Source organism: Danio rerio, chromosome 12 (genome assembly GCF_049306965.1).
Source record: "Danio rerio strain Tuebingen ecotype United States chromosome 12, GRCz12tu, whole genome shotgun sequence".
Taxonomy (NCBI): domain Eukaryota; kingdom Metazoa; phylum Chordata; class Actinopteri; order Cypriniformes; family Danionidae; genus Danio; species Danio rerio.
In genome coordinates this window covers 33,295,773-33,316,243 of record NC_133187.1, presented here as the reverse complement: position 1 = coordinate 33,316,243, position 20,471 = coordinate 33,295,773, and the positions used below count along the sequence as shown (strand labels likewise).

Below are 20,471 nucleotides of genomic sequence, written 5' to 3'. Positions count from 1 at the left end.
AATGCACCAGTTATAGGAGGAGATAATAAAGCAAGTTTTGATAAAAATAAAATTTGTGTACACTTAGTCAGGAGGAGTCTTTAACTTTTTTCAGGCCAGAGCCTGCGAGATGAAGTGACATATTGCAGAGGTTTTTTTATTTTTAAATGCTGTGTGGGCCACCAAAACTTTGCCCTTATCTCTATGTTATACCTATTGTTAGGGTCAGGCTATTTCCAGCTCCAATTTATCATCTAGTAGACATTTACGTTAAACACAATAGCTGGAATGTACCTGTTATAATGTTACCTGTTATACATTTAATAGCTTTGGCTTCAAAATAAATACTTGAAAAGGACTGGGTGTTAAAAACAATATGGCAGAAAAATTTAATGTAAAGTTGGTAAAACTGCTATCAAGCTATCAAATATGGGAGATGGATAATTCACCTCACAGCCACACAATCTGTATGTACATCAGGTTTATTTTTAAATCTGACTTAAGTTATATATTGTTGTTCTCATAAGAACTATTAAAGACATGCAAAAAGACATTCAAGCTAAAACCATTCTAATAGTATGCAAAGCACAACAGCCGCCTGTTTTCCCATTTATTATATTTATAGATCATGGAAATTCAGGTTTAGTAAGTAAAAATCTGGGAATTTGGCTTTCAATGGGAACCCTGATGATTTATATTGATTAAATGTTATTTTAATTTTGCATTTTAATTGATCATTTATTATTTATTAACTTGTTTGTTAGAATTATTATTATTATTATTATTAAGCCTACATTTTCATGTTTGTATATTCAAAAATGCCTAACAAGATCTCAAACTGTTACAAATGCATATTCTTAAGATGCTGCTCACCATGCACACATTTTATAGTCATATTATTTCTCATTGTTATTAATTGTAATATTTATTATTATAATATTATTCTATAATATTTATTATAATATGTTTATTGTCATCAACAGTTATTGATGTTTAATTTTTTTGTGAGAATTATGCTTAATTTTTCTTAGAGTTTTTGTTTGAAAACATTTCATGAACAGCAATTATTTGACAATATATTTTTAAATACATTTTCTTTTCTGTTTAAGGTTACTATTGATTATTGTAAGGCCTCATTTGTGAATAAATGTTTTTTATACTGCATATACGCTTTTAAAAATGAAAAAGCATCTGAAACTCTTTTTGATATTAATAATAGGGAGAAGCATTATTTGATCACCAAATCAACATGCTAGAATAACTTCTAAAGGATCATGTGACTCTAAAGAGTGGATCAACAATGCTGAAATTTCACTTTGGCCTTCACGGAAATAGGTTACATTCAAAAATATTTTAGCATAGAAAACTGCTATTTTAATGTATAAGACTGTTTTTCAATATTAGTGAATTTACTGCATTTTCCAAATAAATGGAGCCTTGGAGAGCATATCAAAGACTGAAAATTCCAAATAGATGAAATATCAATATATTACAATGTGTTTTGGTTTTGTTTATATTTTGGTTTTTTTTTTCCCCATTTTCTCTAGTCTAAACCCAATCTGGTAGTCAAACAATTAATATTGGTGTCCCTGTAGTAACTTCATGGAGCCCCTAGAGGTCATGGATTCCTGATGTTTTTCTAACTTATTTGGACATCAGATGCTGTGTGTACTGCATAATATATAATGGATGTATGTGTTCATAGACTATAGGCAATTTCAATATCAATATCAATATGTCTGCACTAAACACAACTTCATCACAAATTTCTTACACTTAGGGTTGCAAGTTATTGTAAGTTGTCATCTGCATCTGTAAACCTACTGTCAATACACCTGTTGTTGTGTTGTGGTTTTATTGCTCAAGTCAGACAAACTTGTTTCCATGAGAACAATGTTATTATGAGATACAAATGATTGCAGATAAGTCAGAGCTCATTATTTAAAAATATCATCAACCTTGTATATATTTTGACTCATCTTTTTTGTCTTTTATAAATGCATCCAAAACAATATAGCCAATGTTAAACGTTAATATTTTCCTGAGTACTTTTACTATATATTCTACTATTTTGGTTATTTTTTACATTTGTTTATTAAAACACAGCTTTTTATTTTTCCAGTCTAGTTGGAAAAAGAACAGAACCAGTTATGATTAACAGTTTTATGTCCCTCTTTTTTTTGTAATTTTTTACTTTGGTCTCCTATTATTTGATTAAATAGAATTACTAACAATCCTAGAACACTGAGGTTTGATTGTATATATAAAAAGAAGAAAAATGATTTCTGATCATTTGAAAAAAGTCTTAAAATATGTAGGATTAATATTTGAATAATTTAAAATAATTATCAATAATAGTTAATAATTAATGATAATAATGATTGGAAGTAATTATCAATTAAAAATTAATAAAAATTGAAAATTACTTGAAAATGATGTACTAAATGGTATTAAAGCTAAAATCCTCTTTAAAGAAATAAAAAAGGCAAAAATAATTGTAAATAATTTAAAATGAATAAATACTTAACTAAAATGTATAAAATACAAATAAATGTAATAAAATACAAATATAAACACCTACAATATTTTAAACAAATGATACATTTTATATATCAAAATAAAACACAAAACATTTTTACTTTTATATATTTGCACATAAATATGTATAGAATATTCAAAAGTTTGAAGTCAGTAAAATTTTTATAAATTAAATTAGCAGTTTTCTGAATTTAGTGATTCATGTTCCCCGTTTATTTCTGCTTTTGAGTTGCATTATGGGACCTTGATCTTCTTTCAACCTTGAAAAAGTGATTTTATAAAATTTTTTTAATAGTTTAAAGTGATATATTGTCTGGGTTTGTAATGAGCTGCCAGTACATTTTTTGTTATTTTACGAACTCTATATATTATTTCATTTTCTTATAATATTTCTTGTTATTTGACAGAGCAAAGATCAAGGTTCTGTAATGCAATTCACAACCATAAATAAATGGAAAACACTTGTCAATCACAAAATACGGAAACTGTTTATAAATTAAACTGATTTTTTTACAGTTAATTACTAAGCTGGTTTGGTTGAAAATAGTAATAATATGTTTTGAATTGCTGCTACTTGTCTTATCAGTTAATATTTTGTATAGCTACTTTTTTGTTAGAATCATATAATGTTAATTCTATTCATTTATTTTGCATAACAGTTTTAAAGAGAGCTCAACAACTTTTTTGAATCCTCTGAGACAAACCTTAGGGCCAAGAGAGGTTCCAGTGCTTGCTTGAGTTTATTGTCTATAGTATTTCTGTGTGATTGTTGGCCTCACTGACCCTTTTTATTATTTTTTGAGCTGTTCAGGAAAGCAAGAGTGTGCTGTGGTTAAGATATCTTCTATCCTCTGGAAATACTGCTCAGGATGCTTTTGATATTGAACTTTTTGTTTCGCTCATGTTGTGAACTCTTAAGAACACAGTTTAGTTTCAGTTCAAAATTCAAAACAAAAATACAATTAATTCAAGATCTTGTTCTGACTCTGCTGCCTTGAAATGAAAAGTCAGAGCAATGAAAGGTCACTTTAATACAGTCGGCTGACTTTTAATAATATAAATGATTGCTTTTAGTCGGTAATAAACCTCAGCACTCTGGTCTCATAATAATAACCTGATGCAACGCACGTTAACAAAAGGTGAGAAGGATTAATCACTTATTCACAATCACACAGCAGCATGTGTCCTCAGTTCAGTAAGCGCTGTCAAACAACTGCAAAACACGATTGGCTTTTCGTTGCATTATTTAAGCACATTGAAAAGAATGAGAATGTGGCGTATTGTCGAAGCTTAAATTGCTTCTTCAGAGCTTGGCAGAAACAAACAGCGTGTCATCAGTCCAACCCACCAACGCCTGCTAAATATATTTAAATAAATCCACCCAATATGAACAAAGCCATAAGCAAAGCGGGCTCATTAATGATGGCCAGGCTGTTCCTTACCCTTCGTCTCTTGTATTCAAATCTCAATTATACCCCTAAAAAAGGCGTTTTTTTTCTCTTTCCTAGGTACACAGATTTGTTTGCGACCGACAATGGCGTCAACAAAGCGGCTTACGCTGTTGTTTGGCTTACGCATTGGCATTGTACAGTGTCACATGTGTAGAAACATTGATAAAGACCAATGGACAGATGTAATGCCCTTGGCGATTTATTTATTTATTTATTTCCGTTCATTCACTGGAGAACCTCCAAGATGTTTTGTTGTTGAACAGCGCAAAACTTGAAATTTGAAAATAATGCAAGGCCTTGCTCCATTAAACATAAATGCACTTTTTTTAGGTAGATTTTCACAAAGAGAATGAGCTGTCAATCACACACAATGAAAAATTGAGCAGAGATGCAAAGATGCGTCCACGAGTCGAACTTTTTTCTCAGTGCAACGCTTTTGCCCAAAGAGCAGCTGACCTTGTGGTTCTGGCCCAAGCACCTGCAATAGTGAGATGTATATTTCAAGCTGCCCTATGCCAGGGGTGAATGCAGGCCCCAGTGTTTGCTCACCTTGTAGAGAATCGCCCCTGGCTGTTTACAGTGTGTGGGCTGTGAGGTTGCACACGGATTTTAAAAATGGATTGATGACCACCAAAAGACATTGAAAAGCCAAAGGGCAAAACCGAAGTTCACTTTAGTTTTCCAGCCTTATTGACAGCTTCCCGGTTTGATACGGCTTGATGTTTTTTCTTCATGATTAGTGCGAACGCTTGACATGGTTTGATGTGCTTCAGTGGTCTTGTTTGATCAGGAGATGTAGCGGTGTTGTTTTCACAAGGTTATTTATTTATGGTGCACTTCTATCATTGCAAATTTCTGATTGTAAATGGATGGTTCTGGTCCTTTTAATGCTAACCAGTCGAGACTGCATTTCAGCTGGACTAAAAATACCTTGATGTTTTGAATGTTAAATTATGAAGTATACTTGCAGATTCATGTCAATTACCAATGTGTTAAATGTAATAAAAAATCTTTACATTTTGATGTCTTTTAATTAGGGCTGCACATTATATAGTTTTAGCATTGATATCGCAATATGCACAATAGTCACATTGCAGCATCTGCAGTGTTCAGTTATGTTTAGAGTTAACCAGGAGAAACCGTTTAGGACAAATGAGAATTGTTAATGCAGAGTTTAACCAAAATAGAGTGAGTTTTTCATTTGCACGTGTTTTTAAGGCCTGACAGCGTTCAAAGTGTTCAAGCACAAGAAATGTTACCATTTGTTGCTTAAATAAAGAATAATTTTGAATTATTTATACAGTAAATACTTTTGCACTGTTTTTTTATACTTGATTATTCAAATTCTGCACCTGAATACTATTTGATTGCCTCAAAAACCATAAATTTATTTTACTGTTATCTTTGGTTGTAATTAGTTGATTTTTGATATTTTTATGAAGGATTCACTTCCCTACAGAATTAGTCCATCAATGAATAAGTTATTTCTAAATAGCAGTAAAATTGTTTACGTCAGATTTTACCAATATCGTGCAGCCCTACTTTTATGAACTGTATTTGTTATTGGTTAGTATTTGGAATATAAGAATATTTTTTTTATGTATCACAATTGCCTAATTTATGATCATTAATACAATTTAAAACATTTTATTGATGGCAAAAATGTTTTTTTTTTAATGTTTTTTTAGCAGCTTTTACTTTAGTCTTAGTTCTTTATTCTCTATTTATTCAATAAATGTTTGTAGCATTATCAATGTTGTGCTGCTTAATGCTATTTTTGGATTCAGGAAGCTTAGATTTATTAGAAAGTTAGATCTTTTTTAGATTATAAATATAAATTAATTGAAAAGTAATAAAAAAATGAATTAAATTAGATTAGATTAGATTCAACCTTATTGTCATTACACATGTACAAGTACAAGGCTGCAAAATGCAGTTTAGGTCTAAATAGGAGTACAATAGCAGCAAGTGCAGGATATAGGTATATATATAAGTTATATAAGTTATAAAGTGCAATTATAGAAAAAACTATGGGTTATATTTACAGATGGATGTACTATGAACATTATATACAGGTTGCATTAACTATGAACAGAGATTTACAATAGATGAGGCTGCTATTAATAATCAGAAGTACGAAGATAGATCTAAACATAATTACAAATGAATATGTGCAGTATATATGTACAATTCAAGATGAATTTGTGCAACGAAGTGAATTAAATGTGTACATATTTTCCTATTATTCAATATTTTGTTGTATGAATTGTTTTTTTGCTGTTTATTTATATTATTTAAAAATATTAAAGTTATGTATGGTCTTTATTTATTTATTTACAATATTATTTGCAGTGACCCAAAACTTTCTATTCTGAAATAGTTTTTTTTAATGCTGAATGTTATATTATTATTATTATTATTATTATTTTTGTTACCATATATTTTTTGGTGGGACAAAATAGAATAGATTTATTGAATACAATATTTCATCATTCATAATCTTTGTGTTCCTAACAAAACTCCACAACTCCTTTGACAGTGTTTGTAGGTTTGTTTTACTTGCTTGGAGACATGGATACTGTGTATTTCACTTCTGAAAGCACATAAATGTGGTAATGTAGATACAAAAATCCAAAAAGGATTTGGTCATCCTCCACCCTTTGACCAAACTCATACCAGTGGCTAAAAACCAACACAACCTGATTGTAGTGATTGTGAGTGGGTGGCAGAACGGCAGAGTTTTGGCGGAGCTGACATCTCTCTCGTCTTTTGAGTTGCCAAGAGGCGTCTCTGCGCTCCTTCACTAGCTAACAAAGGCGTTTACACGTGGAAAAATAAGACACATCAAATATGGATCTTTGTGCGTGGAGAATGTGTAAATATATCTTCAAATGCAGCCTTGTTTTTATTTGCTCCCTTGTTGTTGCGGGGGAGTCGGGCTGTTGTCATGAAGCACAGCTCCTCCATCCACTGATCAATATGTTTTCCTCTTTTTCTCTTTCAGAGGAGAAGACACAGCTGGTTCTAAATGTCGACAAACAGCTTGAAGAAGTCAGAGAGTTGGTACGTCTTTGATCAGTAATTTCCACTCACTCGTTTTCTAAATAATGAATTTGGAAAAAAAAAAAATCCCCCCCTGCATAAACAACACCTGCAATGTCGCCGGTGACATGAGACACTCTTCATCTGGCTGAAGGCTGCTCGGTGCTAACGGTGTGATCACATCCACATAATGCGCTTTTAAGTGACACCGCGCGACACATTTCACGCCATTATTGGGGGAAGGCACCGTGGCAGGTGCCGAAAGGAAGGATGTGTGTCGCATGTAAATTGTCCCATCATGTCATGTTGATTGGACAGTGTAAATCAGCGGGGCCCTTTTGTGCACGCCGGTTTGCTCACATGTGACACGGACACATGTCGCAGTTGTCAGAGCTCAACCGCGCCAGAGGTTTTAATGAAGCGCCACATCCTAACTTGACTTGATTTACCGGCTGCCTGAATCAATGCCTCTGCTTGTGCATGACAGTAAACTAGCTAGACGTTTTAATTGTCGACTAGTTTGTTTACGCTGAATATAATTGCTGTTTCTAGATGGAGCAGATGGACCTGGAGGTTCGAGAGATCCCTATTCAGAGCCGAGCCATGTACAACAGCCGTCTGAAGAGCTACAAGCAAGAGATGGAGAAACTTGAGAAAGATTTTGTGAGTGTTAAAAACGTCCTTAGACGCAACAAAACACTGCGCGCTTTGCGTGAATACTTTGACTTCTTTATGTAAACACACGCACACACAAACAAACAAACACGTGCTGTGAAGCTTAGTTCTTCAACTTTAAAACCACCGAAGGTCATTGATATTTCCACTGTGGTTAATTCAGAGTGTTTTTTTTCTACAACTACCGCTTGGGCCAAGGAGAGCGCGCATGTATTTTTTTTCTCCAGATGTCCTTGTTTAGTTATTCATCACTCCACCTGCCCATGAAAAATCCACCCCACACACATCAAACCTTAATGAGACGCTTTGCCTCTGAAGCCAAATTTTTCCTTTGCTTGTTTTACATCACCATGTTTGTCTTTCTTACTCCTCCACTAATGTAGTCCTATTGAAATACATGTCTGTTGGCTTTCTCTGAGGTGGTCACATTTTCGTGATACGGTTAGGAGAGGATAAACTGGACACACTAAACAAACTTTGATTCTTTAATGTTTGGAGTATGAGGCGCTGGCCTTGCCTTTGTGTCTAGCAAGAGTTGGAGATAAGGTTAATATTCTGCATCACCTTTTTCTGTCTTGTGTGGCTGTGAAAATACCAAAATATTTGTATACACATAAAAAATATATTTTTATTGATATTTTACACACAAACATACATATAAGTGTATGCATTTTTATTTGTTGTTTTATGTAAATATTGTATACATGCAAACAAATACACATGCATATGTGTGTATTTAGTTATTTTATTGAAGTATAAAGTAAATAAGGAGCATTTGACAATGGGTCATTTGAATTATTAGAAAATAATTCACATTATCTCAAATTGCGTATACTTATGCACTACGCTTTGCCATTTTTTTAGTATAAATAGTGCATTCTTAAGAAAATTATAAAAAGAACAAGAGCTTTTTAAATACTCAGATAATGCACTTATTTAGCTAATAAAAAGAAGTTTAGCATGCTCAACAACCTGCAGCTTTAGGTTCTATCGGTCGCTAAAGTTTGAATATTTATTTTGCATTGTTCCAGCAAAATTCTCCCACCTAAATGGTTAAGCAGTCTCCTGATGGTGAATTTAGTTTTACTCATGATAGGCACTATTTGGACATTTGTTTTACTAATTTGGCAACCGTTAAAAGTTCGAGTTTTCATTCATTAAAAAAGTTAGCATCCGTTTGGGATGACACTCATGTTAATTGTATAAGTGTATAGTGTGTCATTTGGGATTCACTCATCTAGATGCTTTTGTTTTGATTTTGTTTTTAACCATCGTAGGCTATGATTTAACTGGAATCATTTGGCGTAGTGAAACTGTAAGTTAACACCTGTATGGAACAACTTTAGCTGTGCGGTTTCCTGAAAGTAATTGTACACCTTGGAATATTCATTAGCCAATCAGAATCAAGCATTTAACAGCCCTCTTGTATAATTATATGGAATAAACTTTACAGTTAAAAAGTATATTTGTTCATGCATCATATATAAAGGGAATTAATATTTTAAAGCAAGTGTACTCAACAGTAGACCCACGGGTTGCATATAGCCCTTCTGGATTAATTATGTGGCTTGCATCAAAGTGGAAATTAATATATATTTTTTATTATAATTTGTGCCTTTAGTGGTATTTACCTATTGTATCTAAAACTCTGAGAAGAACATGAGGCACACCACTTTTTTTCAATGTTCTTAAGAGTTTCGCTTCTGTGCTATCTGCCCTATAAAAGAAAACATCTTCAGACAGTGTGTGTAGGCTACAATCATATATCATATTAAAGATGCAGCATTTCATCTTTATACCTTTTATTGCGTAAATTTCAGGCAGCCCTCTCTGCAGCATTAAAAACAAACATTAAAATTGTGAAGCAAACAGCAGAGAGTTGTGGAGTTTGCACTTAAAAGCTCTAGAGTGAACCTCTTTCTAACCTTGTGTAATAATTGTATGGTTTTGTTGTTGTCGTCGTTGTTGTTGTTGTTTTTGAGCTGATAGGATTTGTCTTTGTAAAAATAAATTGCTGAGTTGCTTTGACTGGTAAGAATACCTGTATAAGAATACTACTAATAGTAGTAGCAATTATAATATAATAACAGCTTTTATATGGGCATGCCACCTAGTAATAAAAAGCCCTTTAAAGTCAGTCAAACTGCTGGAATTATCTTAAAAACTTCTGATACAAACTGTCATTTGTGGGTCTTCACATTTGTTATGGTTTAAATTTGGGGCCACATCGGACCTTGGCCTCTGAACCTGCCATAAACCGATAGTTCACACAAAAATTATAATTTTGGCATCATTCACTAACCCTTTACTTGTTTCAGACTGGTTTGAGTTTCTTACTTCTGTTAAACACAAAAAATATTTATTTTGAAATAAGCTGGAAACCTGTGGCCATTGATATTTATTTTTACTACAATAGAAATCAACATTATCAGTTTTTCAGCATTCTTCAAAATATCTTTAGTGTTCAACAGTTGAAAGAAATCCAAACAGAACTTGAAACCCTTTCAGGGTCAGTAAATAGTGAGTAAATTAAAACATTTTCCGTGAACTACTCCTTGAAACTGTTTAACACCCCAGCAAACAATTTTGTGTTTAATAGACATCTAAACGTAGACAGCTTGGCTAAAACAAGGCTAAACTTGGGCTGTCAGTAAAAATCTAATAGCCATCCAAGAATAGCCCAAAACTAGACTAGTCGTCAAATAGACAAATTAGATGGACTTTATATGTGTAGTCATTCATTTCTGATTTGATGAATATTTGGCCTATTCTTAGTCGTCTATTACATTTTCACTGACAGCCCAAATTTAGCCTGGTTTTAGCCAAGACAGCTATGCTTAGTATGTATATACAGTATAAAGCAAAATGTGTTTATCTTTGTCTATTTCTGCACTTTTTGCTAGAAAATACCTACTGAAGTGGAGACTTAATAATTTCTTTTTTATGTATCACATTGGTGTTAAACAGTTTTAAAGCACTTCTCTGTAGCCTTGTTCTCCACTCAGTTCAGTTCTTCCACCATATGAAGTCTCAGCACGCAGCAAATTCTCTTCATCTGAAGTCTCCGCTTTCAAACCCAGCACCTGCACCAAACTCAAGGTGCTCTTGATATCAATTACCAGATGGCTACAGCATCCACAACCATCCAAAACGGCTGACATAAATGAGGAGATTTTTTTGAAACGGATCTTTTGCCAGTGATCTGATGTTGTGCCGCTGTGCTGATAGCTCAGATCACAGTGGAGATCTCTCGTCTCCGAGGGGCCTCACGTTCCTCACCATGGGCATTTAATTGGCCGATGATTAATCTTTAGCTTCTCCTGCTTGACTGTTGCCGTGCTTAATTATCATGCAATTAACACCCGCTGGGAAAGGTTTTGGTGCAGCGTTCATGGTTGCATTCCTTTGCCTTTCACCTCTTTTTTTTTTTTTTTTTATAGAAAAATTTCAGTGGAAACTAATCATGGATATGCAAGATGTTTGTTGCTGTTAACATATTAAGCTGTTGCTTAGCATTTTTAAACTCTGTTTAATAGATCAAACATTTTTTTTGATGATTTTAAGAGCATGATTAATTCATTAGTCTTGGTAGCCTTATTTTAGCATCATTGATATGCTATTATAGATTTTTAATATTTCAAAGTTGATTTAATTTTTTTATTTACATTTTTGCTTCCACTTTGAAAGATTTACTGATTTTTGCTGTTTTTGTAGTTTTTGAAGTGTAAGATTTTGCACTTGTTTACGCCAATGAAATCCATCCATCCATTCATTCATTCATTCATTCATTCATTCATTTTCCTTCGGCTTAGTCACATTATTCATTAGGGGTCACTTATCCAGCATTATGTCACTGTGTCACCAGCAGAGAATTTAACTTTATTTATTTAATGATTTATCCTCCTGCTTGTTAGTAATACTAATGAATCAGGAGTATCACATAAATGAAAACAAACAGTTTATCTCATTTATCCCTTTAAGTAAATTTAAGGTAAAATGAAATCTAAAAAAAATAAAATAAAAATTATTTTTATTTGTACCAACTGAAATTGTCAAGTTAATTATACATTGTAAAAGTTACGAGAGCAAATTATTTGATTGTACTTTAATTTGTTTTAATGAGGTATTCAGGTCTAATTTAATATTTTTTGTCAGTTTAACTGAAGTAAGTTGAGAACTGGAAAACTAGAAAAGTTCTTTTATAAATAATTAAAGGATAATAAGTAATAATTAAAAGTATAAAATTAGCTAAATTTATTAATAGTGTACTTAACTAAAACTAAAATGTTGTTATAGTGTATGACAAACGTAAACCTAAAATACTGGTTTTACTTAAATACTACAACTACAAGAAAAAAAAGGTCTTATAGAGTCAATCCAGGGCCATATGTTCTTGCAAACAAAAAATAAAGTATGAGCAAAAAATAAATAAAAATCTCGAAAAATTGCAAAGCTAATAAACATTAATTTTTAAACAACTGTAAAGAACTGCAAAGGGAAAATTATGTTTTGAGAAATAAGAACGAAACTTGCAAACAAATATAGAACTGCAAATAAAAATCAAGCAAAAAAGGAAAAATATTTCCATATATTCAACCTTGAGTTTGTGATGTGGTTTTCACTTTGCACTTCACATTTCTGCGCGTTTTACTCTGTAGACTTGATTTGACAAGGGGCGGAGTCAAGGGAACTTCGGCGTTTACGGCAGGCTCGGACCTACCTCCATTTACCTTTATTTAAGTGACGTCATCACTTGGAGACACAGTATTACAGATGTGGTCTAACATCCCAGTAGGTCCAGGCCTGCCGTAAACGCCCGATTTTTCTTGACTCCGACCTCTTGTCAAATTAAAGCCACAATATGAAACTTGCAGAAATGTGAAGTGGAAAGTGAAAACAGCATCGCAAACTCAAAAAGCAAAATCTAAAAAAAGCAAATCTAAATGAGCATTTCAATTGACTGGACAGGTTTTTTTTATAATGTACATTTTTTTTAATTGCAAATAATATTTTTTTTGCACTGTTTGATTTTTATTTGCTTTTTTTTTGCAAAAAAAAAAAAAAAAACTTTCCCTTATTTTTTTATTTTTGTTTGCAAAATTTATTTTTATTTTTTAAAAATTGTGTGATTTGCACTTTTTTTTTTTGCTCAATTCTTTATTTTTTTGTTTGCAAAACATTTATTTATTTTGCAAACATTTTTTATTTTATTTTATTATATGGCCCTATATTGACTCCATAAGGTCTGCTCAAAAACAAATAAAACAACAACAACATTGTTTCCTTTTTCTAAAAACAGATGTTTAGCATTCTTCTGTTTTGAATAAGATTGTAATTCTCCTGATTGAAAGGCATTTCCCCCCTCCTTGCCTCTTTGAGTTTATGAGCATTTGAAGAACAGATCTCCCTGAAGCCTGCGGTGTTCGCAAACCCCAGAAACTTGTCCTAAAGCCGGGAGATTCAGCTGGCTCCTCAGAAGTGCCAAATGCTTTAGCGTGGATGGCTTATCCTCTCTGCCACGCAACGCGAGCAACACACGCACACTTCTAAGAGGTGTCAGGCAGAGGGCCATCGCTGCTTTTTGGGGGGGAAAAAAGCAGAGGCTTTGTTGTGCTTCCACTGCAAATCAAGGCCTTGTCCTGGCCTTCCCCTCTTCTGGCCTCCCTGGAGCTTCTCTCTCTTTAGCCGCTCACCCGCAGTTTGAAGTCTTCGCTCCATCATCCCACTCGCCAGACTAAGCCTCCTGTTCGGCGGCAGACGGGGACCGGCCGACCTCCTCACCCTGCCATTTTTTCAAGAGAAAGTAGGCAGATATCAGAAGGATGTCCCGAAGGTTTGCTCGCTTCATGATGGCTTCATTTTGATAATGGGGGCGCAGGGTCTTAAAGCTGAGACGCCCTGCCGAGGCCTTATATTAGTAAAAAAAGACACATGCACATGCTCACAAAGCAAAATGAAACAAAAGCAAAGGCAAAAGTCAGTCAGGGGCAGTAAAAGCCAAACGTGAACGTCAATGCCTTTCGGCAGCGTGTTTGATTGGTTAAAAGAACAGATATAATGAAGCCAATTGGGGAAAAAATAAAGCTGCGCATAACAAAGGGAAAAAGATTGGATTTGATGTAATAATATGCAGTAATATGTCAGTCTGCTCTGTTTCTCATGATTTAGCAGGATCCACACTTCTTTAATTGATTGGTTAATTGATTTAAAGGTGTTTCAACTGATAATTATCAGGGGAATTAACGAAACAAAAAAAATAGTTTTTAAAAAAAATAAGATTTAAAATAAATGTTAATTTAATGAATAATAGCTGTTGAAAATGTGGAAAAAGTTATTTTTAATGCATTAGTGTCTAAGCCTATATGGAGGACGAAACCTGCAAAAACAATCAATAAATATGCAAATAAAAAAATTTATATAAATCCACAAATTCCTGCATAAATAATTAATAGTGCGGACAGATTAATAATTTGATAAATTAACAAAGATGTTGGGGGAATAATATTTATTTATGGAGGAATTTATTTATTTATTTATTTATAGTTTTATTTATGCAGGGATTTATGGATTTATCTACTTATGTATTTATGTGCATATTTATTAATTGCTTTATTCAGAAATTTGTGGATTTATTTACTTATTCATTTATTTGCATATTTATTAATTGTTTTATTTATGCAGGAATTTGTGGATTTATTTGCTTTATTTATTTATTGTTTTATTTATGCAGGAATTTATGTATTTATTTTTTATTTGCATATTGAATTATAGTTTTATTTATGCAGGAATATATGGATTTATTTAGTTATTTATTTTATTCCATATTTATTTATTTATTAATTGTTTTATTTATGCAGGAATTTATGGATTTGTTTATTTATTTATTTATTTATTTATTGTTCTTTATGCAGAAATTTATTTATTTATTTATTGTTTTATTTATGCATGAATTTATGAATAAATACTTTATTTATTTAATTATTTGCATATTTATTTATTTATTGTTTTAATTATGCAGGAATTTGTGTATTTATTTAGTTGTGTATTTATTTATTTATTGTTTTTGCAGGTTTTGTCCTCCATAAGCCTACTGTTTTACTCACAATCTTTCACAATCCACGTTTATTGGTTTATATATAAAGTTAATCAATAACTAAAATAAAGAGTTAATAATCAATAAGTGTGATAATAATAATACTAGCTGTATATTAACAAGTGGAAAAAGTTTATTCATTAGTTTTTTTTTTGACATACCTTGCTCTTCTTACTAAGATAGTGCACAATTCACATTTATTGATTTACTGATTTTATTTAGAAAGTTAAATAAACCAATAAATGTCAGGGTAATTACAGTAAACAAAAAACATTAAAAAAATTCATGAAAAATTTTTTTTAAAGTAACTGCTAAGCAAACATGCCTAATTTATTTATTTTAACTCATTTTAGTCTTTGCTAAAATAATTAAAACTACAATAGAAACTAAACCAAAAATAATCATTTAATAATTACATTCCTTTCCCCTAGTTTTATATGTAATAAAGGAATATATTGAATAAAAATCATAGGATTATATAAAAAAGTATAGGATTATATTAAAAGGATGACCCGAAGGTTTGCTCGCTTTATGATGACTTCATTTTGATAATGGGGTGCAAGGTCTTAAAGCTGAGATGCCCAGCAGAGGACTTGTATTAGCAAAAAAAAAAAAAAAAAGGAAAGATATCAAAACAAGCACATGCTCTCAAAGCAAATTAAAACAAAATTAAAAGTCAGTCTGGAGCAATACAAGGTCAAAGTCACTGCTCTTGACAGCACTTTTGATTGGTCAAAAAAGACAAGTAATAGTGGTACAATTTAATTAAATTTGATTTATTTACTTCGAACAGTGTAATCTGCTCTTAAAAACTATTAATCAAACAAAGATATATAATCATCTTCATCAAAACATCTTCAAATGTAAAATCAAAAATACCAATTGATTTTAACCTGTTTGATGTAAAGCGGGAATGAAGCACAAGCATATCGATGAAGCCAACAATTAGAAAAAGTTTAATTATTTGTTTATTTATTTTTAATACATTTTAATTTGTCAGTCTGCACTTGCAGGATCCACATGTAAAGATTTTATTGATTTATTTATTTAGTTTTATTAACTGATACTGCCAGGATAAAGAAAACAAAATTTTTTAAAAGTTTTTTTTTTTTTTAATTTTACAAATATGTAACAAAATATGTACACTTAAAATGAAATTAATATTAGCTAAAACTTTTAAATATTTAATGGATAATAAAAGTTACTAAGGAAGTCTTTCTCATTTTTTAAATATCTTAAAAAAAATTAAATCCACGATAGAAATTAAAACAAAAAATATTAATAAGAGATTACTAAAAATTACTTAATCTTGAGCTAATTTTAATACATTAAGAAAAATTTTTTTGTAAATACAATCTTGTGTTTTTGTACTTCAGACTTAATTGTCTGTGTTAGTTACAGTAGTTAGTGTTTCTTTTCAATTGTTGAAATTTACTAGCAATTTTGATATAGACTGTAAAATTTATTCAGTTTGAAAACAGGTAAACATGGAATTAAAGTGTTAATATAAACTTCTAACAACCACTTGATACAAAATTAACACTTATATGCATTGATATTGTATTTTTATAAATATTGAAAAATATATTTCAAAAATATATTTCATGGTTACTTCATTCCACTCAGTTTTTATATTAGATAAAGGAATAAATGTAAACATTATTGACTCCTATAGTAATTGTTTTAGAAAGTTTTATTTATTTTAACAGAAGAACAGTTGTCTTTTTTTTGAGACAATCAGCATCATCAGACTCAATCCGTTCTCAGACACATTTCCTTTTATAAACAACAGATGGCGACATTGTTCAAGCTATCATGAAAAAGTCATAACTCGTCTCCGCTTTTAAACAATTGTTAATCAAAGCCATTTTCTCAGATATAGGCAGACCATCCGCTTCTTTTCGACTTGCTTCCTCTGATGAATCGCGATGAATATCCTTGTTGATGGAGGCTTTTGTTTGCTCATTTCAAGAGCAGGTAGATCTTTTATGAAGAGCGTTCAGGGTCTGGGTGAATGTTTGAGCGCAGGTTTCTAACACCTTTCCACAGTCAAACACTGCAGTTCAAGTGTTCTGCTGGGGTTTTAATCTTTATCAACTGTGTGCTTTTAATTGACTGACTTCTAAGACTGCTATACTTTTAGCAGCTGGCATCATATTTGCAAGTGATTAAAACAAAAGGCGAGAACAAAAACAAATCAAAATCAACAACTCTGCAAATTAAATAAAGAGCTTAAGGAAAATGTTAATATTTGTTTTATTTCTTATCATTCTAAAAACATATTTATTTATTTAAAATGTTATCTTTTTTAATGTTTATTTATTTATTTATTTCAATTATTCAGAATAACAGATTCAAAAATAAATTCAGAATGTGTTGGAATTTGAATTAATGCTATTTGTGGAGAATCTCAACATAAAGTTTGTAGTTTAACTTATGTAAAAATGTTAGGATAGAAATGCAAAAAGAAAAAAAAAACAGTTTATAAAAGTCATGTTAGTAAATAGCCTAGTTTTTTTTAATACTTAAATGGAAATACAAGCAGAAAAGCAATTTAAATAATGAAATTCAAAAATAATGCTATTACCAAATGATTAAAACTGTTAGAATATACATTGAAATGTATAACCTCATATAGGTCTAAATGATTGATGTACATTTTCACAGAATAAATCTGAATATTTATAACAAAGAAAAAATGATATGTACATTCTCTCACAAGAGAATGTGCTAAATTATAAATGCCATATGTTTTTCAAAGGGTTTAAGTAGAGAGACATTATTATTACATGTTTGACAATATAACATTTTAAAGTACGCTTTTCTAATCATAATTGTGATCGTAGCTTGAATAATCACATTTTTGAAGCTGTTGGAATTTTGTATTCAGTATTATAGAACCCCAAATAATATTTATCAAGTCACTCGAGTAATATATTTTCACAATTGAATCATTTCAAAGATTTGTCAGATTCCAATCAATTTATCAGATTATTAGCAATTCAAAGATTTATTGTTTTGTTGTGAAGAAATGCCCAGATACCCTAAAAGAAAAATACAAGCAACATTAAGGTCAATACATTAGAAACAAGTGAATGAACAAATTGAAGCTGTCTAAACATGGCCTGATATTTATGTATTTATTAATGCTTCAAGCAGTTTCTCAGAGGTGAGAGACCTAGTTTGCTGGTCAATTTTGTAAGGTGCAAAGATTAGTTTGAGATGGCATAAAAACATGCATGACCGTGAACAAAATCCGATTTATTCTAAGCATTTGTAAAATGTCTATTGCTAAAGAGTTAATACAACATGACCTAGTTTCCCAATTATAAATTTCCACTAGTTGTTAGAACAGATGCACAAAAATAAATGTTTTTTGCTGCTTAGTCAAGCTACTTATTTAAAATAAGCTGATTCAACACAATTCTTGAGTTTTATATGTTGGGGTCAGCTTAACTGTTTTATGTTAAATCTACCTAAAATTGCAGAAATAATTAAGTTAACTCAATCGAATTGTGTTGTGAGGATAACATAAAGGGATTGTGTGGAACCCAGCATTTTTTACAGTGTGATTCAAGAGTTTTTTTTGTTGGGATAATGTGATTATTTCATGTTCAATCAATTTAAATTTGTAAAGAAACAATTAAGTTAATTGAACTGATTTCTGTTTGCACATCATGAAGGAACTGGGTTGAACCCAGCATCTTTTTGCAGTGTATTTGGAAAAAAAATGCTCTGAAAAAGTACAAACGGATATCTTTGAATGATTTTCCGACATAGTTAAAGCCTTAAGTTAAAGCAATTTGTCAGCTGCTAAATTACGGAAACACCGGTCAAGGTCCAGGTCGTGGATTCTTGCAGAACTTTGTCGGAGTTTGTTAAATCCCTTCAGGGGTTTGTCAGATAAGCAAACCCAACACAGGTTGTCAATCTTCTTGATGAAATCCACTGACTTCAATAAAACTTTTCCGCACTTCTTCTCCAAGTTAACTTTTAATCGCGAAGCTCTTCTCATCTGTTGCAGCCTTTCGTGCGCTATATCAACTTTTACACACACATGCTTTTTCCAAATAAGCCTTTCAAAATCAAAACCCAAAACTTGTTTCTTGGAGTTCTTGTTATACAAACCAAGTCATCTGTTATTTCGGTTTCTACAAAAGAGACACATGACAGACATACTTGACCTGGATGTTCGACACTTTTAATCGCCTTAAATTAGAGCCCGATCTGCACCCTTGCTGGAAACTCTTGATTGTTTCATGCATAAGAAGGTAATGCAGATTAGACTTTGAGTTTTAGCAGTGATGCCCAAGTCCAATCGCACTCCCTGATTACAAACCTTCTGTGTTTATTATGGAAATCTCACGGATTGATGGGATTCCCTTTCTGAGATGGTGGCGATTTAAGAGGGGACTAAATTGATCTTTTGAACACGTCTTTTATTATGGAGTTGTTTTGCAGATTGGTTGGTGCTGTGAGATGGGATTGTGTGGCTTTGCAGAGATCAGCGCTGTGGCGCGTGCTCTAATCGCAGTGATGGGACGATGATGAGGTGAAGGACTGTGTCACTCCAAGGAGAAAATCAAGCCTCCATTGCTGGAAATGAAGAGCCCGTGTGCTTAATAAGAAGTGGAGGGATGCTTTTTTTCTTTCTCAGACCAGAAAACAAGATCCAAAGTCAGTTGGACAGCCTAATTTTATTATGACATAATATTTTATAATTTTTGATGAAATTTAAATATATATAAAAACAAAATACTTTTTGTCTAACATTAAAATACTTATACATAAAAATAAGTACTTAAATAAAGATACTTAAATACTTAAAATGTACATAAAATGAATGCTTTTTTTGCTGCTTAATATTTTTTGTAATTATTTATTACAAATATTTGTATTTGTAGTAATTGGTTAAGGTTTTTTTTTCTTTGAAAATCTACAGACAAAGAAAAAAATTGGAAGATCAAAATAAGTTATTAACTTATAACAGTTAATATAAATAATTTAATATAATATAACATTAATTTATAATAAGTTAATAACAATAAGAAGAATAAGAAGTTAAGTCAATATTAATATAATAATTTAAAATACAATAATAACATGAACTTCCAATATATTAAGTTAATAAAATGAAAAACAATATACGTTAATACTGTAATAACAGCAATGTATAACAACTGATAACAACAATATTATAATAAATTAATATAAAATAAAAAACATTACCTCATAATTATATAATAAGTTATTATTATTATTAAAAATAATAATTTTGGTTAATATAACATTAATTTATTATAAGTTAATAACAATAATAAGAACAATAAGTTAATAAGTCATTATTAATATAATAATTTAAAATACAATAATAACATTAACTTACAATATTTTAAGTTAATAATTTAATAATATGATAAGTTAATAATATAACAACAGTAATGTATAATATAATAAGTTGATAACAATAATATTATAATAAGTTAATATAAAAACATTAGCTTATAATAATATAATACGTTATTATCAATAATAATTATAAAATAATAATTTAATATTATTAAGAAAAGAAGTTTATATTATAAAACAAATAATTTATATATTTGCTCATTTAGATTAAAGTTTTTTATGAAAGAATTTAAAAAGATAGATTTTAGCCTTAAGTCTTCATAGATGTGTGAATCTATTTGTAT

At 31.0% G+C, this 20,471-nt stretch overlaps 1 protein-coding gene across 4 annotated transcripts in view; it reads left to right on the top strand.

The window, feature by feature from the left end:
- Positions 1-20,471, top strand: part of vti1a (vesicle transport through interaction with t-SNAREs 1A) — a 263,162-nt gene that overhangs the window by 661 nt on the left and 242,030 nt on the right. For all 4 annotated transcript variants that reach the window (XM_017358471.4, XM_005156335.4, XM_009306788.5 and 1 more), the window contains exons 2-3: positions 6,973-7,031; positions 7,563-7,673. In XM_017358471.4, the coding sequence (XP_017213960.1) occupies positions 6,973-7,031; positions 7,563-7,673 (170 nt within the window). The remainder of the gene's footprint in view (positions 1-6,972; positions 7,032-7,562; positions 7,674-20,471) is intronic.